This window comes from Lampetra planeri, unplaced genomic scaffold, assembly GCF_965212315.1.
Source record: "Lampetra planeri unplaced genomic scaffold, kcLamPlan1.2.h2 scaffold_168, whole genome shotgun sequence".
NCBI classification, from domain to species: Eukaryota; Metazoa; Chordata; class Hyperoartia; order Petromyzontiformes; family Petromyzontidae; genus Lampetra; species Lampetra planeri.
In genome coordinates this window covers 127,412-149,322 of record NW_027614413.1, presented here as the reverse complement: position 1 = coordinate 149,322, position 21,911 = coordinate 127,412, and the positions used below count along the sequence as shown (strand labels likewise).

At 50.9% G+C, this 21,911-nt stretch overlaps 1 protein-coding gene across 1 annotated transcript in view; it reads left to right on the top strand.

Annotated features, from left to right (window-relative positions):
* LOC144739727 (mucin-2-like) overlaps positions 1-21,911 on the top strand; it is a 55,107-nt gene that overhangs the window by 23,382 nt on the left and 9,814 nt on the right. Inside the window, exons 12-23 of the mRNA XM_078622646.1 lie at positions 37-166; positions 846-898; positions 1,774-1,877; positions 4,207-4,358; positions 6,786-6,924; positions 7,353-7,457; positions 8,578-8,775; positions 10,204-10,443; positions 15,949-16,105; positions 17,768-17,896; positions 18,417-18,564; positions 19,232-19,269. Of these exons, the coding sequence (XP_078478772.1) occupies positions 37-166; positions 846-898; positions 1,774-1,877; positions 4,207-4,358; positions 6,786-6,924; positions 7,353-7,457; positions 8,578-8,775; positions 10,204-10,443; positions 15,949-16,105; positions 17,768-17,896; positions 18,417-18,564; positions 19,232-19,269 (1,593 nt within the window). The remainder of the gene's footprint in view (positions 1-36; positions 167-845; positions 899-1,773; positions 1,878-4,206; positions 4,359-6,785; positions 6,925-7,352; positions 7,458-8,577; positions 8,776-10,203; positions 10,444-15,948; positions 16,106-17,767; positions 17,897-18,416; positions 18,565-19,231; positions 19,270-21,911) is intronic.

Below are 21,911 nucleotides of genomic sequence, written 5' to 3'. Positions count from 1 at the left end.
CCGTGGTGACCGCTGCCCTTTGCTGTCTTTGGGCAGGCTGCCTGTGCCCCGAGGGGCAGCTGCTGGAGCCGGAGGGCAGCTGCGTGCCTCCCGAGGGCTGCCCCTGCTACGCGGGAAACCGCGTGGTGCCTCCCGGACAGAGCTACGAGAGCGGCAGCCAGAGATGGTAAGTAGCGGGGTGCACCTAGCCTGGCACCGACACTGCTGCAGCACCCACGCAGTCACCCACCCAGTCACTCACCCAGTCAGTCACCCACACTGTCACCCACCCACCCAGTCACCCACCCACCCAGTCACTCACCCACCCAGTCACCCACCCACTCAGTCACCCACCCAGTCACCCACTCAGTCACCCACTCAGTCACCCACCCAGTCACTCACCCAGTCACTCACCCACCCAGTCACCCAGTCACCCACCCACACAGTCACTCACCCACCCAGTCACCCACCCAGTCACCCCCCCAGTCACCCACCCAGTCACCCACCCACACAGTCACTCACCCACCCAGTCACCCACCCAGTCACCCCCCCAGTCACCCACCCACCCAGTCACCCACCCAGTCATCCACCCACCCAACCACCCACCCAGTCACCTACCCAGTCACCCACCCAGTCACCCACCCAGTCACCCCCCCAGTCACCCAGTCACCCACCCAGTCACCCACCCAATCACCCACCCAGTGTGTGTATGTCTCTGTGTGTGTCACACCGTGTGTGTGTCACTGTGTGTGTCACTGTGTGTCTGTGTGTGTCACTGTGTGTGTCACTATGTCACTATGTGTGTGTGTGTCACTGTGTGTGTCACTATGTCACCATGTGTGTGTGTGTCACTGTGTGTGTCACAGCGTGTGCAAGTCCGGAGTACTCCATTGTGAAAACCCCAAGCAGCAGCAGCAAGGTGAGACGGGGTGCACCAAAACCACCACCACCACCACAACCACCACCACAAAAAACAACAACCACAACCATCACCACCACCACAACAACCACAACAACCACAACAACCACCACAACCACCACAACCACCACCGCAACAACCCCTCCACTGTGGGTGTGGGTTTTGCCACGGGAGGATGAAAACGTTTCCACCATTGGAACCTCATTTTCCAGAAGAAGAAATATGATAATTGTTTTTTTTACCCTTTTATCTGGCAACAAAACTGACACCTTTTTTTACAAGGAGTCATGTTTGCATAGACCACAATACCTGCAGTCATAATGCAAAAAAAACACACAACTCTGATAATGTGTGTGCACTGTCCTTGAAGTTGATTGGTCCACACCGAGACAGCTTTCCTTAGAGCCCAGTCTCACATGGTGTTGGACCAGATGACGCCAAAAGGCGCACAACTCAAAGACAATGCACCATCAGAGTATGAGAGCTCGGGGTCAAGCATCTACACCATTGGATTCATCTTCTTGGTTCTTTCGGTAAAGTCACCACGTAGAAGGGAAATAATAAAATAATAAAAATTAAACATCGTAAAATACAATTCTCACGTCGTGCAAAGGTGACCACGTGGACGAGGCTTCTGATGATGTGCAGCAAATCTGGCTGTGACGGTCCCCACCTGATGACGGAGACTTGTGTTGCCTCCGAAACGTCGTGATTTTTATTTTTTTATTAATTTTTTATTAATTTTAATTTCAATTTTTTTACCTACGTGACTTTTTCCGAAAAAACTAAGTGTGATTCCTTGCAGTCACGAAAGCTTCAAATCTAGAATTCTGATGATGTGTCCTCCTCCCCCTCCTCCTCCCCTCCCACTCTAGAGGTGTGCGGGAAGCCCCAGGTCTACGTGAACTGCTCCGCGCTGCCCGACGGAGACCTGGGCAAGGCCTGCGAGAGGAGCTGCCGCTCGCTCAGCCTGCCCTGCGTACGTCTCGTCCCCGATCAGCATCATCAGCAGCATCAGCATCAGCAGCAGCATCAGTATCATCATCAGCAGTAGCAGCAGTATCATCATCAGCAGTATCATCAGCAGCATCAGCAGCATCATCATCATCAGCAGCAGCAGCATTATCATCAGCAGCATTATCATCAGCAGCATCATCATCAGCAGCATCATCATCAGCAGCGGCAGCATCATCATCAGTGGCAGCATCAGCAGCAGCATCATCATCAGTGACAGCATCAGCAGCAGCAGCATTATCATCAGCAGCATCAGCATCATCAACATCATCATCATCAGTGGCAGCATCAGCAGCAGCATTATCATCAGCAGCATCAGCATCATCATCAGCAGCATCAGCAGCAGCATCATCATCAGTGGCAGCATCAGCAGCATTATCATCAGCAGCCTTAGCATACTCAGCAGCATCAGCAGCATCATCATCAGTGGCAGCATCATCAGCAGCAGCAGCGGCAGCATCAGCAGCATTATCATTACCATCATCAGCATCATCAGCAGCATCATCATCAACAGCAGCATCATCAGCAGCATCAGCATAATCAGCAGCATCAGCAGCAGCATCATCATCAATGGCAGCATCATCAGCAGTAGCAGCATCATCAGCAGCATATTTATTTAACTTAACAAATGTTCTATTTCAATTGAAACATAAAAAAAATTGGTTTTAAAGCTATTCATATCTTTAAGTTCTCATCCTTGCATTAGAATATATAGAGCAGTTCATATTTTGAAGGCACCATGTGGTAATGCTCCATCACGTGTTTTAAATCTATTACACAGTGATTATTGAACTTAAGCTTGACTTTAAAAACATTTATTCGCAAATCAAATCGCAATATCTGTCTGTGAAAAATCGCAATTGGATATTTTCCCCAAATCGTTGAGCTCTCCAGCCATGTAATTCCCTGGGGAGGGGGTGGGGGGTGGCTTCCATCTTGCGTTGTTTGATAATTGTTTTTTTACCTTTCTATCTGGCAACAAAACTGACACCTTTTTTATTTCTCTGGACCGCTTGTTTCTCTGTGGACCAATCAACTTCAAGGACAGTGCACATTATCAAAATTGCGTTTTTTGTTTGCATTATGACTGCAGGTATTGTGGTCTATGTAAACATGACTCCTTGTAAAACAAAAAAGGTGTCGGTTTTGTTGCCAGATAGAAGGGTAAAAAACCAATTATCATATTTTTACTGGCAAATGAGGTTCCAATGGTTTCTACACTATGGGAACCTCATTTGCCAGTAAAAATATGATAATTGTTTTTTTACCCTTCTATCTGGCAACAAAACTGACACCTTTTTACAAGGAGTCATGTTTGCATAGACCACAATACCTGCAGTCATAATGCAAACAAAAGACATAACTCTGATAATGTGCACTGTCCTTGAAGTTGATTGGTCAACTTCAAGGACAGTTTTGGCGTCATCTGGTCCAACCCATGTGAGACTAGGCTCTAAGGAAAGCTGTCTCGGGTGTGGACCAATCAACTTCAAGGACAGTGCACATTATCAGAGTTATGTCTTTTGTTTGCATTATGACTGCAGGTATTGCGGTCTATGCAAACATGACTCCTTGTAAAAAGGTGTCAGTTTTGTTGCCAGATAGAAGGGTAAAAAAACAATTATCGTTCCAGTGGTTGTTGTTGTTTGTTTGTATTTCCCCTTGATTCTCGATGATCGCACACCCCCTAAGCCGACATCGTTCCCCGGGCTCACTCGCGCGCAGGTTGACACTTTATTTACGCGAAGTGACCCCCAAAGAATTAACAAAAACGCCTCCATTGTGGACACCGTGTGTGTCCGTGGTGTGTGTCAAGTTTCAAGTACATTCATCGTGGTATCGTTGCAAATTTCTAGAAGCGTTAACATTGTTTTGAAGCACCCTGCATACAGCAGGCGTCAGGGTTGGGATCGAACCCACGAACGCCTGTATACCAGGCAAGGTAGTTAACATCTCATGTTTTCAAGTTTAATTTATTAGGTGTAGCCCTGTGAGCCATTCGGCTCTTGAATCAGGTGCAACCGCAACAAACAAAAAAACAAAAACATGAACAAGAAAGCATCTTAAAGTGAATATGTGACTGAGTGCAAACAGAAAATCCAAGAAAAGACAGCAACATATCGCAGAAAAAGCACCGTACACCAACGCTGTGTGCAAACATCCCAGTGGGATGAAAGTCAAACAACAACAACAACCACAAGACAACTTAGATTAAGGCCATCAGTCTAACTCTGTACTACAACAAAAACGTCAACGTCTCTCTGCAACCCGCCTCTCTCCCACACACACACCAGGTGGCCGTGGTGTGCGAGTCTGGCTGCACCTGTGCTCCTGGGCTGGTCTTGGACGATGGAGACTTCTGCGTTGCGCCCGAGGACTGCCCCTGCCTGCACAACGGCCGCGTCTACGGGAAGGGCGAGTCCGTCAACCTCGACTGCAACAAATGGTGCGTCTTAGAGTCACCAGAGGAGAGGCTGCCACTCCTCTGTCAGGAGCTGGACCGGTACCGCCTGAATCTCTGTGGAATTCAGGAAGTCTGGTGGATTGTTTCTAGTGTGTATGTGGAGGAGAGGCTGCCACTCCTCTGTCAGGAGCTGGACCGGTACCACCTGGTTCTCTGTGTTCGGTGGCCTGTTTCTGGCTCCAGTCATGACGAGGGGTAGAAAGTCCCTGTGAGATGCCCGCATGGCCAGGCCTGCCACGGGTCCAGGGCGTTGGCCAGGGCCGGGTGGCCACCTGTGGCAGGTCCTCTAGAAAGGGCCAAAAAGGCCAGGATGCTGGCTTACGACAAATGGGGTTTGGGGGGGGGGTGCGAGGAAGGAAGGGGAAATGGTGACATGGCGTCCCCTAATTGTATTCCTCGCACCAGCACCCATACTAACCACTTGCTACTGGTCTCCTCTGTGCAAGTCTATGGATCTCTGTCTGAGTCTACGGGTCTTTGTGTGAGTCTATGGGTCTCTGTGTGAGTCTACGGGTTTCTGTACGAGCCTACGGGTCCCTGTGAGAGTCTGTGGGTCTCTGTGCGAGTCTATGCGTCCTTGTGTGAGTCCGTGGGTCTCTGTGTGAGTCTACGGATCTCTGTGTGAGTCTACAGGTCTCTGTGTGAGTCTATGGGTCTCTGTGTGAGTCTATGGGTCTCTGTGTGAGTCTATGGATTTCTGTGTGAGTCTGTGGGTCTCTGTGTGAGTCTATGGGTTTCTGTGTGAGTCTATGGATCTATGTGTGAGTCTATGGATCTCTGTGTGAGTCTATGGGTCTTTTTGTGTGAGTCTATGGATCTCTGTGTGAGTCTATGGGTCCCTGTGTGAGTCTGTGGATCTCTGTGTGAGTCTATGGATCTCTGTGTGAGTCTACCGGTCTCTGTGTGAGTCTGTGGGTCTCTGTGTGAGTCTATGGATCTCTGTGTGAGTCTATGGGTCTCTGTGTGAGTCTATGCATCCTTGTGTGAGTCTGTGGGTCTCTGTGTGATTCTATGGGTCTCTGTGTGAGTCTGTGGGTCTCTGTGTGAGTCTATGGATCTCTGTGTGAGTCTGTGTCCTTGTGTGAGTCTACGGATCTCTGTGTGATTCTACAGGTCTCTGTGTGAGTCTACGGAGCTCTGTGTGAGTCTACGGATCTCTGTGTGAGTCTACGGGTCTCTGTGCAAGTCTACGGATATCTGTGTGAGTCTATGGATCTCTGTGTGAGTCTATGGGTCCCTGTGTGAGTCTATGGAACTCTGTGTGAGTCTGTGGGTCTCTGTGTGAGTCTGTGGATCTCTGTGAGAGTTTATGGATCTCTGTGTGAGTCTATGGGTACCTGTGTGAGTCTATGGATCTCTGTGTGAATCTGTGGGTCTCTGTGCAAGTCTATGGATCTCTGTGTGAGTCTACAGGTCTCTGTGTGAGTCTATGGGTCTCTGTGTGAGTCTATGGGTCTCTGTGTGAGTCTATGGATTTCTGTGTGAGTCTGTGGGTCTCTGTGTGAGTCTATGGGTTTCTGTGTGAGTCTATGGATCTATGTGTGAGTCTATGGATCTCTGTGTGAGTCTATGGGTCTTTTTGTGTGAGTCTATGGATCTCTGTGTGAGTCTATGGGTCCCTGTGTGAGTCTGTGGATCTCTGTGTGAGTCTATGGATCTCTGTGTGAGTCTACCGGTCTCTGTGTGAGTCTGTGGGTCTCTGTGTGAGTCTATGGATCTCTGTGTGAGTCTATGGGTCTCTGTGTGAGTCTATGCATCCTTGTGTGAGTCTGTGGGTCTCTGTGTGAGTCTATGGATCTCTGTGTGAGTCTATGGATCTCTGTGTGATTCTATGGGTCTCTGTGTGAGTCTGTGGGTCTCTGTGTGAGTCTATGGATCTCTGTGTGAGTCTATGTGTCCTTGTGTGAGTCTACGGATCTCTGTGTGATTCTACAGGTCTCTGTGTGAGTCTACGGAGCTCTGTGTGAATCTACGGATCTCTGTGTGAGTCTACGGGTCTCTGTGCAAGTCTACGGATATCTGTGTGAGTCTATGGATCTCTGTGTGAGTCTATGGGTCCCTGTGTGAGTCTATGGAACTCTGTGTGAGTCTGTGGGTCTCTGTGTGAGTCTGTGGATCTCTGTGAGAGTTTATGGATCTCTGTGTGAGTCTATGGGTACCTGTGTGAGTCTATGGATCTCTGTGTGAATCTGTGGGTCTCTGTGCAAGTCTATGGATCTCTGTGCGAGTCTATGGATCTCTGTGTGAGTCTATGGGTCCCTGTGAGAGTCTATGGATCTCTGTGTCAGTCTACGGATCTCCGTGTGAGTTTTTGGGTCTCTGTGTGTGAGTCTATATATGACAAAGAGCGGCACTTGCCCCAACACTCTGGCGACTGCTAAACTGGTGGAATCTTCTTCGCCTTTGCAGCGTGTGCAGTGGCGGCGCGTGGAGCTGCACCGTCCAGCCGTGCCCCGGCGCCTGCAAGATGTACGGGGACGGCCATTACGTCACCTTCGACGGCAAGCGCTTCGTGTTCGACGGCAAGTGTGACTACGGCGTCGTGCAGGTGAGCCGGGAGCTGACACTCAACTAGTCACCGGTGACTGCGAGTGGACGACTGCGATTGGATGATGACTGTAATTGGACAACTGTGACTGAATGACCGTGATTGGATGATGACTGTGATTGGACGGTGACCGAGTGGACAGTGACTATGAGTAGACAGCTGTGATTGGATAACTGTGAGTGGACTGTGATTGGACGATGGCTATGATTGCATGGTGACTGTGATTGGATGTTCACTGTGAGTGGACAATGGCTATGATTGCATGGTGACTGTGATTGGATGTTGACTGTGTGGTTCCAAGAACCACCAACACCATTGGTGGGTGGTTACGGCGGCCGCATGACTAACCGTGCCGCTCCCCTTCAACCACCACCACCACCACCACCGCCACCACCACCACTACCACCACCGCCCCTCCCCGGACACAGGACTACTGCGCCAACCAGGAGGGCAGCTTCCAGATCATCACGGACAACGAGGACTGTGGCACGGCGGGGACCACCTGCTCCAAGTCGGTGCGCTTCTTCATCAAGGTGGGCGCAAGCGAGACTCTCCCGCACCTCCGTTAGCACGGCTGGCTACGTATGGTGCGATAGAAGTTCAACACACGGACATACAAGTTGGAAAACGGTAGCGGTGGTTGAACCCAGAGGTCGCAACCGGGTACCCGATACCCGTACCCTACCCGATACCCGGCTACCCGTACCCGGCCGGGTACGGGTACCCGTTTGCGACCCTGGTGCGGCCGGGTACGGGTACGGGTAAGGAATCAAAACCCGTTTGCGACCTCTGGTTGCACCTCTACCTCCCCCCCCCCCCCACCCCACCCCATGAACAATGTCTACCAAGTGTCCTCCTTTCTTGTGCTTTGTCGCGATGTCCAGCTCGGTGACCAGTCTCGCAGCTTGCCACGATTTCTTCTGCCGGAGTAAATAGCCGGCGACGTTGACCCACGCTCGCTAACTCCTACTTGAAGGGGTCACTCTTAAAAGTAAAATGGCCGATAACACGATGAATTCGGACACACGGAACATGACGCGAACAGCCATTGTACGGACTAAGAAGCAGAGAGCCGGTGACGTGGGCCACGTAGGGTAAACTGTGCGCAGTGCATCAACGCGGAAAGCCGCCCATCCAAAAGCTTCTCGTTTGTGGCACTCAATACAAATTTCGTGAAGGCGAAAATTGATGTATCTTGATAATTGGTTTTTTACCCTTCTATCTGGCAACAAAACTGACAACTTTTTTTTATACAAGGAGTCATGTTTACATAGACCACAATATCTGCAGTCATAATGCTAACAAAAAACACAACTCTGATAGTGTATGCACTGTCCTTGAAGTTGATTGGTCCACACCCGAGACAGCTTTCCTCAGAGCCTAGTCTCACATGGGTTGGACCAGATGACGCCAAAAGGCGCACAACTCAAAGACAACGCACCATCAGAGTATGAGAGTTCGGGGTGAAGCATTTACACCATTGGAACCTCATTTGCCAGAAGAAAAAATATGATAATTGTTTTTTTACCCTTCTATCTGGCAACAAAACTGACAACTTTTTTTTATGGATCTTGCTGCTCTGCTTTAGTGGTGTTACTTGCCCTGACCGCTAGTTTGTCTGCCCCCCCCCCGCCCGCGGCTTGCTCCACCCAGGCTTACAACGTGGAGGTTCAGATGGCGGACGGGGAGGTGACGGTGGTTCCCGTGGGCGGAGACGGCGTCTTCCCCGACGTCAACTCGCTGAGCGTCCACTCGGTGGGGCTCTACCGCATCGTGCAGGCCGCCATCGGAGTCATGGTCATGTGGGACCGGCGCACGAGCATCTTCGTCAAGCTCGACTCCAAGTACAAGGTCAGGGTCACTGTGTTGGTGGTGGTGGTGGTGGGGATGGTGGATGGTGGTGGAGATGGTGGTGGGGATGGTGGTGATGGTGGTGGAGATGGTGGTGATGGTGGTGGAGGTGATGGTGGTAGCGTCATGGTCATGTGGGACCGATGCACGAGCATCTTCATCAAGCTCGATTCCGAGTACAGGGTCAGGGTCGTGGTGGTGGAGATGGTGGTGATGGAGATGATGGTGATGGTGGTGGAGATGGTGGTGATGGTGGTGGAGATGGTGGTGATGGTGGTGGAGATGGTGGAGATGGTGGTGGAGATGGTGGTGATGGTGGTGGTGATGGTGGTGGAGATGGTGGTGGAGATGGTCGTGATGGTGGTGGAGATGGTGGTGGAGGAAGATGATGGTGATGGTGAAGATGGTGCAGATCGTTGGGATGGTGGTGTGAGAGACTCGACCGTGTTATCATCGGTGATGTTTTTTGGAGTTGTTGTAGGAGATGGTGACGACGGCGTGACACTCGGGGTGAGATGTGCGGTCCACTAACGATGCTAATAATGATGGCGGTGTGTTTTGGTCATCAAGGTCTTGCCTGCGATCTCCACTTTGGATATCTCGAGGTCACTTGTTTAGAAAGACAAATCTGCCCATCGCTGACACACACACTCCACTGAATACGTTCAGAGTTAAGGGAAATCAGGCTTCGTGGTTTAACCCAGATCTCGCCCCTACTCATCCGCTGCAGGAACGTAGCCTGGAAGATCAGTAAACAAATAAATGTTGGACTCAAATGGTACCAATTACAGAGTATTAAGAAACTGCTGCACTGAGTTAATTTGGAAGCGTAAACTACGGAATTGCCAGGATGCCCTCTTGGATTCACAAGATGGTTCAACACTTTTTCCGCCGAGGCTTTTGCTAAGCGACAGTTGCCTTACCGATGAAACTGCAAACATAAATGGGGTCGACGGTATATGTCGTCTCCGTGATGCTGATGAGGACGATGCCATTAAACGAAACTTAATTTTCGGTAAAGTCACGTTGATCTTCTTGGTTCTTTCATGAAAGTCACGTAGAAGGGAAATAATAAAATAATAAAAATAAAACATAATAAAATACAATTCTCACGACGTTTCGGCCATAACGCAGAGCAGTTTTGAGCAGTTTTGAGTAAAGATCTCATAGGTAGTGATTCAAGTTGCAGTTTATTGGCAATAGCATTCCAGACCCTGGGGGCAATAGGGAATGTGAAGCTGGTAAATGAGAAAAGACCTTAGGTCACATTTGTTCTTTGAAACAGAGCGGAGATCCAGCAGGTAATTCTTTGAAACAGAGCGGAGATCCAGCAGTTAACATCTCATAGCCACGCTGGGCACCCCGAGGTGAGGCATGCGGTGCACTGACGATGGTTCCGCCTCTGCGTGGTTGCGCAACGCTCCGCAGGGCAAAGTGTGCGGCCTGTGCGGCAACTTCAACGGTGACGTCCGTGACGACTTCACGACGCGCGGCGGCTCCTCCGTGGCGAGCGCCATCGCCTTCGGCAACAGCTGGAAGAGCAAGGAGTCGTGCAGCGCCGTGACGGACGACGCTCAGCCATGCGCCAGCAACCACTACCGCCTCGCCTGGGCGCAGCGCAAGTGCAACATCCTGCAGAGCGACATCTTCCAAGACTGCCACAGCCACGTACGCGACGCGCGGGCCACCTGCTGCTCCCGCAGTCGAACTCTTGTTGAGCGCGTAGCGCGTCGTCTTCACCAGCCCCCTCATTTGCGTGCTCCCTGATATGTCGCCTCCTCTCGCTCAATCCCCCAACAGGTGGAGCGCGCTCCGTTCTTCGAGGCGTGTGTGTGTGTGTCTGTGTGTGTGTGTCTGTGTGTGTCTGTGTGTGTGTGTCTGTGTGTGTGTGTCCATCAAAAAAGTAACCTGCAGCGCCACACCTATTACCATCATTAGAGGAAAAAACGGTGATCCAATCTCCGACCCCCAGGAACAGGTTTGCAGATTTGCTGAGCATTTCTGTGAAGTCCTGGGGGAGGGAAAATCTCTCAGCCAGGAAAACATCATGGCACAAAGTGGGGATAACCCTGCTGAGGCTGCGGTGCCTCAAATATTGGAAGAGGTCACCCCCTGTGAGTGGCTGGCTGAGGTACCGGCTGTTGAGGAAGTACTGAGGGCGATCCGGAGTCTGAGACCAGGGAAGGCACCGGGCAGAGATGATCTCCCAGGCGAAATGCTGAGGGAGGGTGGCGTTTGTGCACAGACTGCCCTATATGACATCATAACAACAGTCTGGACCACTGGACGGGTTCCGCAGGACTGGAAGGATGCCCTGGTGGTCCCCCTCTTTAAGAAGGGGGACCGCACAGACTGTAACAACTACAGGGGCATCTCACTCCTCAGTGTGCCGGGTAAGGTCCTGGCAAGGATTATTCAACATCGCCTTGCTAGGCACGCTGAGGAGAGGCTTGCGGAGCCCCAATGTGGTTTCAGGAAAGGGCGGTCCTGCACAGATGCCATATTTTCTGTCCGTCTGCTACAGCAGAGGTGTAGGGAATTCCAAAAATACCTACATCTCTGCTTTATTGACCTGGTCAAGGCCTATGATACCATCAGTAGGACTGGGCTCTGGGTTGTTCTTCGTGCTTTCGGAGTCCCTGACCCTCTGCTCACGATCATTAAGGACCTTCATGATGGTGAGCGGGCCCGGGTAAAACTACGTGGCCGGGAGTCGGAGCCTTTCCCTGTACACCTTGGGGTGCGACAGGGATGTCCTCTGGCTCCCACATTATTTAACATCTATTTCGACTGCGTAGTTCGTGAAGCCTTCAAAAGCTGTACCGGGGGAATTACCATTTGGTACAGATATAATGGGAGGCTGATCGACGCCCGGGTGCGATCAAGGGATGGCTCCCTATTGGTCAACCACGTTATGTATGCCGATGATTTGGTAATAGCTGCTCATTCAGAAGAGGAGTTGGAGACGCTGCTGCTGAGACTGGAGTGTGCCACCAAGAGGTGGGGCCTTACCATCAGCCCCACCAAAACTAAGCACCTGCCTGGGTATTTTGTACCATCGGGCACTCCACCCCCACAACTCCCAATCGGTGATGGGGCAGTTGTGGAGAGAGTGGAGAGTTTCCCATACCTGGGCAGTGTGCTTATGACCGGCTCCAGTTTATCAGCAGAGGTCTCACTCCGAATCAGTCGAGCGGCAATATCTTTTCATCGGTTGCGTAACGCTGTGTGGAAGCTACCTGGTCTGTCGCTCCGCACGAAGCTTCAGGTCTTCTCGGCCACGGTCATTCCCTCCCTTCTCTACGCTTGCGAAACGTGGACCCCCCTAGTGGAGCATCTTCGCCGGTTGGAAACATTTAGGCTGGCCTGCCTACGATCCATCCTGGGTTTAACCAGGCTGGATTGTGTGAGGAGCTCACAAGTCCTTGAAAGATCTGGGCAAAGTCCCATCAGTGAGCTCCTCCGGCAGGCAAGGCTGCGTTGGCTGGGTCATGTAGCCCGCATGCCCAGCCACCGCATGCCTAAACAGCTTTTGTTTGGCCGGATCGAGGGGGCTAAACGGGCGCGGCACGGGCTAGAGAAGAGATGGAGTGATGTGGTACAGGAGGACGTGGAGCTGAGTGGACTTGCCGATGACTGGTACCAGCGGTGTCAAGATCGGCCTCAGTGGAGGAGGCTCGTGAAGGACGCTACTGGGCAGTTGGAGGCAGTCGCCCTCCAACAACAACGGAGGGCGGAGGAGCGACGCTCACAACAACGAGCGGAGCGCCGGGTGGCTAAAGCACAGCAAGTTGGCACAGTAGGGGGCACAGGTGGTGGATCAGCCAGTCATCTCGGTCATCTCGGTCAGTCGACCCGTGGCACCTGGGTCTGCCCCGTGACCTCCTGCCAGCGGGCGTTCGACACTTCACGTGGCCTCAGGGTGCACATGGCCTGGCACAAGCGTCGTGGTGACGTCACCGCCACTTAGTGGCGAATGGCGGTTGTTGTTGTTGTTGTGTGTCTGTGTGTGTGTGTGTCTGTGTGTGTGTGTGTGTCTGTGTGTGTGTGTCTGTGTGTGTGTGTGTCTGTGTGTGTGTCTGTGTGTGTGTGTGACTCATGTGCTCCTCACCCAGCCTCTATCCCTCACCCAGCCTCTAACCTTCACCCAGCCTCTATCCCTCACCCAGCCTCTAACCCTCACCCAGCCTCTAACCTTCACCCAGCCTCTATCCCTCACCCAGCCTCTAACCCTCACCCAGCCTCTAACCTTCACCCAGCCTCTATCCCTCACCCAGCCTCTAACCCTCACCCAGCCTCTAACCCTCACCCAGCCTCTAACCCTCACCCAGCCTCTAACCCTCACCCAGCCTCTATCCCTCACCCAGCCTCTAACCCTCACCCAGTCTCTAACCCTCACCCAGTCTCTAACCCTCACCCAGCCTCTAACCCTCACCCAGCCTCTATCCCTCACCCAGCCTCTAACCCTCACCCAGTCTCTAACCCTCACCCAGCCTCTATCCCTCACCCAGCCTCTAACCCTCACCCAGTCTCTAACCCTCACCCAGTCTCTAACCCTCACCCAGCCTCTATCCCTCACCCAGCCTCTAACCCTCACCCAGCCTCTAACCCTCACCCAGTCTCTAACCCTCACCCAGCCTCTCACCCTCACCCAGCCTCTAACCCTCACCCAGCCTCTAACCCTCACCCAGCCTCTAACCCTCACCCAGTCTCTAACCCTCACCCAGCCTCTATCCCTCACCCAGCCTCTATCCCTCACCCAGTCTCTAACCCTCACCCAGCCTCTAACCCTCACCCAGTCTCTAACCCTCACCCAGCCTCTATCCCTCACCCAGTCTCTAACCCTCACCCAGTCTCTAACCCTCACCCAGCCTCTAACCCTCACCCAGTCTCTAACCCTCACCCAGCCTCTATCCCTCACCCAGCCTCTAACCCTCACCCAGTCTCTAACCCTCACCCAGTCTCTAACCCTCACCCAGCCTCTAACCCTCACCCAGCCTCTATCCCTCACCCAGCCTCTAACCCTCACCCAGTCTCTAACCCTCACCCAGTCTCTAACCCTCACTCAGCCTCTCACCCTCACCCAGCCTCTAACCCTCACCCAGCCTCTAACCCTCACCCAGCCTCTAACCCTCACCCAGCCTCTAACCCTCACCCAGTCTCTAACCCTCACCCAGCCTCTATCCCTCACCCAGCCTCTATCCCTCACCCAGCCTCTAACCCTCACCCAGTCTCTAACCCTCACCCAGCCTCTAACCCTCACCCAGCCTCTATCCCTCACCCAGCCTCTAACCCTCACCCAGTCTCTAACCCTCACCCAGTCTCTAACCCTCACCCAGCCTCTCACCCTCACCCAGCCTCTAACCCTCACCCAGCCTCTAACCCTCACCCAGCCTCTAACCCTCACCCAGTCTCTAACCCTCACCCAGCCTCTATCCCTCACCCAGCCTCTATCCCTCACCCAGACTCTAACCCTCACCCAGCCTCTAACCCTCACCCAGCCTCTAACCCTCACCCAGCCTCTATCCCTCACCCAGCCTCTAACCCTCACCCAGTCTCTAACCCTCACCCAGTCTCTAACCCTCACCCAGCCTCTATCCCTCACCCAGCCTCTAACCCTCACCCAGCCTCTATCCCTCACCCAGCCTCTAACCCTCACCCAGTCTCTAACCCTCACCCAGCCTCTAACCCTCACCCAGCCTCTATCCCTCACCCAGCCTCTAACCCTCACCCAGTCTCTAACCCTCACCCAGTCTCTAACCCTCACCCAGCCTCTCACCCTCACCCAGCCTCTAACCCTCACCCAGCCTCTAACCCTCACCCAGCCTCTAACCCTCACCCAGTCTCTAACCCTCACCCAGCCTCTATCCCTCACCCAGCCTCTATCCCTCACCCAGACTCTAACCCTCACCCAGCCTCTAACCCTCACCCAGCCTCTAACCCTCACCCAGCCTCTATCCCTCACCCAGCCTCTAACCCTCACCCAGTCTCTAACCCTCACCCAGTCTCTAACCCTCACCCAGCCTCTATCCCTCACCCAGCCTCTAACCCTCACCCAGCCTCTATCCCTCACCCAGCCTCTAACCCTCACCCAGCCTCTAACCCTCACCCAGCCTCTAACCCTCACCCAGCCTCTAACCCTCACCCAGCCTCTATCCCTCACCCAGCCTCTAACCCTCACCCAGTCTCTAACCCTCACCCAGCCTCTAACCCTCACCCAGCCTCTAACCCTCACCCAGTCTCTAACCCTCACCTAGCCTCTATCCCTCACCCAGCCTCTAACCCTTACCCCGTCTCTAACCCTCACCCAGTCTCTAACCCTCACCCAGCTTCTAACCCTCACCCAGTCTCTAACCCTCACCCAGCCTCTATCCTTCACCCAGTCTCTAACCCTCACCCAGCCTCTATCCTTCACCCAGTCTCTAACCCTCACCCAGCTTCTAACCCTCACCAAGTCTCTAACCCTCACCCAGCCTCTATCCTTCACCCAGTCTCTAACCCTCACCCAGCCTCTAACCCTCACCCAGTCTCTAACCCTCACCCAGCCTCTAACCTTCACCCAGTCTCTAACCCTCACCCAGTCTCTAACCCTCACCCAGCCTCTAACCCTCACCCAGTCTCTATCCCTCACCCAGCCTCTAAACCTTACCCCGTCTCTATCCCTCACCCAGCCTCTAACCTTCACCCAGTCTCTAACCCTCACCCAGCTTCTAACCCTCACCCAGTCTCTAACCCTCACCCAGCCTCTATCCCTCACCCAGCCTCTAACCCTTACCCCGTCTCTAACCCTCACCCAGTCTCTAACTCTCACCAAGTCTCTAACCCTCACCCAGCCTCTATCCTTCACCCAGTCTCTAACCCTCACCCAGCCTCTAACCCTCACCCAGTCTCTAACCCTCACCCAGCCTCTATCCCTCACCCAGCCTCTAACCCTTACCCCGTCTCTATCCCTCACCCAGCCTCTAACCTTCACCCAGTCTCTAACCCTCACCCAGCTTCTAACCCTCACCCAGTCTCTAACCCTCACCCAGCCTCTCACCCTCACCCAGCCTCTAACCCTCACCCAGCCTCTAACCCTCACCCTGTCTCTAACCCTCACCCAGTCTCTAACCCTCACCCCATCTCTAACAATGACCTCGTATCTACCTCTCACCCTGACCCCTTCTCTAACAGGTGGACCGTGCCCCCTTCTTCGAGGCGTGCGTGCGCGACTCGTGCGCGTGCGACTCGGGCGGCGACTGCGAGTGCTTCTGCACCGCGGTGGCGTCCTACGCCCAGGCCTGCAACGAGGCCGGCATCTGCGTCAAGTGGAGGACGCCCGACCGCTGCCGTGAGTGGACCGCCGGGCGGTGCTGACGGCTCTTGGCACCGACGTTACTGGGGAATCATTTTCTTGTGGTTCTTTCGGTAAAGTCATCACGTAGAAGGGAAATAATAAAATAATAAAAATCAAACATTATAAAATAATTCTCACGACGTTTCGGCCACAACGCAAGCAGCCGTCCTCAGGTGAAGAACAGACCTGTTCTTCACCTGAGGACGGCTGCTTGCGTTTTGGCCGAAACGTCGTGAGAATTGTATTTTATGATGTTTTATTTTTATTATTTTATTATTTCCATTCTACGTGACGACTTCACCGAAAGAACCAAGAAGATGAATCCCTGCAGTCACGAAAGTTTTAAATCGAAAGTTACTGGGGAAGTTACCGTGATTTAATGGTCAACCTGCTGACCTTGCGATCCAGATGTGCACCCTGCCCACCCACCTCAACTCTAGAGCAGCAGCGCAGGAGTGGATTGTGTCCACGTGTGCGACCATACGCACGCGTACCACAATACCTGCGCCATTTGGCGTCATCTGGTCCAACCCATGTGAGACTAGGCTCTAAGGAAAGCTGTCTCGGGTGTGGACCAATCAACTTCAAGGACAGTGCATATCATTATCAGAGTTATGTTTTTTGTTTGCATTATGGCTGCAGGTATTGTGGTCTATGCAACCATGACTCCTCGTAAAAAAAGGCGTCAGTTTTGTTGCCAGATAGAAGGGTAAAAGACACAATTATCATATTTTTTACTGGCAAATGAGGTTCCAATGGTGAAGCTTTGACTCGTTGAGTGCCTTGCTTGTGGAGTCACGTGAAGTTTCGATCGTTGAGCAAACTTTCCTCGGAGCAAGTCGCTCGCAGCTACTCAGCACATCATCATCATCGTCGTCGTGAGCCGTGGGCCCATTGGTGTCCACTGCACACTTCGCCATGTGTTTCTATTCTCCGTCTTGTGCCAATATGGCTCAAGTAGTGGCCACATCTTCCTGGCACCGATCTCGTACGTCGATGTCCTCAATCCATTCTCTGTTAAAAGTCTTTCTCTCTTCAAGGTACCATCCATTTTTCCGAACCACAGCACCACTCGCAATGTTCCTGTTGTTGCCCATTCTACATATGCCCGTCCAAATAGTTGCCGGTTTCTTCCCCATCACTGCCCACATCATCGGTTTTTAGCTTTTTGGTTTTTTTTTCGGTTTTTGGGGTTTTTTGGGGTTTTTTCTTTTTTTAGTGCTTTATGGGTTTTATTTCGGTTTTTGGTGTCTTTTGGGTATTTGATCGGGTTTTAGTGGTTTTGGTGTAATTTTTTCATTTTTTTGGTTTCGGGGTATTTTTTCAGTTTTTAGTGTTTTTTCGATTTTTAGTGTCTTTAGCGTTTTTTTGGGGTTTTTTGGGGGTTTTAGTGGTTTTTGGGTAAAATTTCAGTTTTTAGTGTTGTTGGGTATTTCTTCAGTTTTTTTGTGTTTTGGTTTTTTAGGTTTTTAGTGTTTTTAGTTTTTTTCGGTTTTTACTGCTTTTTAGGTTTTTTTAGTTTTTTGGGGGGTTTTAGTGTTTTTAGTGTTTTTTTCATCTTCAGGCCAGCTTCTATGTCCAATCGGTCCGACTTTTGTGCACTGGAGGCAGATCCAACGTGCGGTACTTCCCTCCCGTGCGCTCTTCCCGTTGCAGCGGTGTTCTGCGACTTCTTTGATCAGGACGAAGGCGACTGCACGTGGCACTACAGCCCATGCGGGAACCTGCCGCTCACCTGCAAGGAGCGGGCGCAGGCCGGCGCCATTCCCCTGCCCGCCATGGAAGGTGCGTCGCTAGGCCCTCACTAGGCCCGCACGGCAGAATCGCACCTTCTTTTCTCGCCTTGATATTCTTCCTCAGGGGAGACTGGTGTAGCCATCAACAGCGTGAGGACACCATCAGACACCAGGCCGATGATGCATCACGTCTCACGATATCTGTGTTTTAACACAGGATGCGCTCACGATATCTGTGTTTTAACACAGGATGCACTCACGATATCTGTGTTTTAACACAGGATGCGCTCACGATATCTGTGTTTTAACACAGGATGCACTCACGATATCTGTGTTTTAACACAGGATGCGCTCACGATATCTGTGTTTTAACACAGGATGCACTCACGATATCTGTGTTTTAACACAGGATGCGCTCACGATATCTGTGTTTTAACACAGGATGCGCTCACGATATCTGTGTTTTAACACAGGATGCACTCACGATATCTGTGTTTTAACACAGGATGCGCTCACGATATCTGTGTTTTAACACAGGATGCACTCACGATATCTGTGTTTTAACACAGGATGCTTCCCGCACTGCCCGTCCGAGTCACCGTACCTGGATGAGAACACGATGCGCTGTGTGCGCAAAGAGGAATGCAGCTGCTTCTTCGGAGACCAAGAGATTCCAGCCGGCGGAGAGATCACTCTGTCGGAGACCTGCCAAATCTGGTGAGTTTACCAAGGCCGTCATCGTCAACGCGCAGGAGAAGTTGTGACAACACCAATTCTAGAGCCTCCATTTTATTTAACAGTAAGGGGGGGAGGTGGGGGGGTTTGGATTAGATCGCTTAAATATAATTGTGTCATTGGAACCTCATTTGGCAGTAAAAAAAATATGATAATTGTTTTTTTTATCCTTCTATCTGGCAACAAAACTGACACCTTTTTTACGAGGAGTCATGTTTGCATAGACCACAATACCTGCAGTCGTAATGCAAACAAAAAACATAACTCTGATATGTTGTGCATATATTATCAGAGTTATGTTTTTTGTTTGCATTATGGCTGCAGGTATTGTGGTCTATGCAAACAAACTTTGTAATAGATGTTTTCTCCTACATCATCAGAGTGCAGCGCCACATTAAATACGCACTACAATGACAATAGTTTAAAGCGATTTGAAGCATTTTTTATATTTTGGGGGGGGGGGGGGGGGCAGAGCTTTGTGACGTCATATTTGAGGGGGGGGGTCTGACTTTTTGTGACGCCGTGTGACGAACGGGGGGGGAGGGGGGGGGGTCAAAAATCGTCCAAAATCGCGTGACGTCATTTATGGACGGACCAAAAGGACGCACCACTGAGTGACGGGCCCCGTGCTTGTTCTGTTTCCTTACAGCACGTGCGAGAACGCCAACCTGACCTGCTCCGAACCAGGTAAGGGCCGGGCTATGGGGCTTGGTCTTGAAACATGCGGGGAGCTGTTGCGTAACGAGACGCAGAGTGTGGCAATCCGGCCGGCGTGTTTGTAACGTACCTGGTGCTTCTTCTTGGTTCTTTCGGTAAAGTCACGTAGAAGGGAAGTAATAAAATAATAAAAATAAAACATCTTCTTCTTCTTTAGTGCTGCCTAACGGCGTGTGCGACTTCACGATGATATTGGTCCCGGTCTAGCACGGCGTGTAGAGTTTGTGCTGCTGTTGTTGATTGTAGCCATGTTTTGATGTTACTGAGCCATGTCGTTTTTGGCCGTCCTGGTCGTTTTTTCCCTTCGATTTTTCCTTCCAGGATTAGCTTTAATAGCTGGTATTTGTGGTCGTTTCGGGCAATGTGGCCTAGGTAGTAACACTTCCTGCTAATGACGGTCTTCAGCAGTTGCCTGTCAGTGCCCATATCTTGCAGAACTTGTGTATTGGTGGTTTTGGCTGTCCATGGGATTTTCAGCATTCTTCGATACAGCCACATCTCGAAAGCTTCGAGCCTTTTTGTTGCTGTTATTGTCAGTGTCCACGTCTCAACTCCGTACAGCAAAATTGACCAGATGTAGCATTTCAGTGTGCGCAGTTTCAGTGATGTACTCAAGTTGCGGTCTGCAAGGAGTGTTTTCCATTTAATAAATGCTTGCCTTGCTTGTTCAATTCTGCTCTTGATTTCGACTTCATGGTTCAACTGATCGTCAATGATTACACCAAGGTATTTAAATCGGTGTACTTGTTCCAATTTTTCGCTGCCAAGCTTGATTGTTATTTCGCTTGTAGTTCGGCTGACCTTCATAACCTTTGTTTTCTTTTTATTAATTCGTAAGCCCCATATTTGACTCTCTGTGGCAACCTCGTCCAAGATTTGTTGTAGGTCTTGTTCCGAATCGGCCAGCAGTGCAGTGTCGTCGGCATACCTGATGTTGTTGATGTATTGTCCATTGACTTTAATACCAATGTTTTTATCTGCTAGTGTTCGATCAAAAATCTGCTCCGAGTAGATGTTGAAAAGACTGGGTGAAAGTGGGCAGCCTTGTCGTACACCTTTTTGTATTGGTGTTGGGTCTGTCAATTCGTTGTCATATCGGAGTTGGGCTGTTTGCTTCCAATAAAGAGCAATGATGAAGTTGATGTCGTTTTTATCTAGTCCCAGTTGTTTTAATAGAGCTGCTAGTCGGTCGTGGTCGACTGAGTCAAAGGCTTTCTCGTAATCTATGAAGCAGATGTACACTTCTTTCTGATGTTCGTAGCATCGCTGTAGTAGTATCTGTAGACAGAAGATTGCTTCTCTTGTGCCTAGTCCTTTGCAGAAGCCAAACTGTGTGTTCTTCAATGCATTTTCGCATGTGGAGCGTATGCGCTGTTGGATCACCTTCAGGAAGAGTTTCAGCACGTGGCTCATCAAGCTTATCAGTCTGTAGTCCTCGCATTTCCGGCTTGTTGCTTTCTTTGGTATTGCCACAAAGATGGATTGTAGCCAGTCGGATGGAATTTTATTGCCATTGTATATTTGATTGTACCAATTAGTCAGTTGTCGTATGTTGTTACTGTCTAATAGTTTGAGCAATTCTACATGGATTGTGTCGGGCCCGCACGCTTTGCCTGAATTAGCTGTTTTGATTGCATGTTCTACTTCTGATGTTAAAATGTGTAGAGCGTCTTTCGACATCTGTTGGTCTTTTTCTGCAGGTGTTCTCATGGCGCCATAGAGCTTGTGTATATAGTTTGCCCAGGTGTCCATTTTTTCTTGTTTATTTAGGATTGGTTGGTTGTTGTCCGCATACAAGGTAGCTGTTGGGGCTGGTCTGTAGATGTTACCAGCTTCTTTGAGCTTCTTGTGCAGAGTAAAATTGTCATGTTTTTTAATTAGTTCTTCAATCTCGGCGCATTGTTCTTCCATCCACTTTTCTTTTGCCTGTCGGATTGCTTCTCTGATCTTCTGTTGCATTTGTTTGTACTTCTCCAAGTTGTTGTTTTTGTACATTCTTCGTTGGCTCATTAGATCGAGAATACAATGTGTCATCCATCGTTGTTTCTTTTTCGGTGGCTGATGTCCCAGCATGACTTCTGTTGTTTCTGTGATGCATTGTTTGAACGAGCGCCAGTACTCCTGAACATCTGCTGTTTCTGTTGTTATTGAGCGGATGCTATCGTTGAGATGTTGCTGTATTTGTCTTTTATCGGCGCTGTTCTTCAGTTTCTCCAGGTCTGCTCGTCTCGTCTTTGTACATTGTATTGATCGCAATTTGAGTCTTATTGTAGCTGTTACTGGGTTATGATCTGACGATATATCGGCTCCAGGGTAGGTTTTTGCTGTAATCAGACTGGACTTAAACCTGATGTTAATTAGGATATAATCGATTTGGTTCCTGACGATGTTGTTGTCGGAGTCTTGCGGCGAGGTCCACGTGTACAGTCGTCGAGGTGGTAATTGGAACCACGTGTTAGCAATACTGAAACGTTCTTCTTGGCAGAATTGAACCAGTCTGTCGCCTCGTTCATTCCTTGTTCCTAGTCCGTGTTCTCCGACAATGTTCTGCATTCGACCGTGGCCAACCTTGGCATTGAAATCGCCGAGGATTATAGTGATGTCTTGCTTCT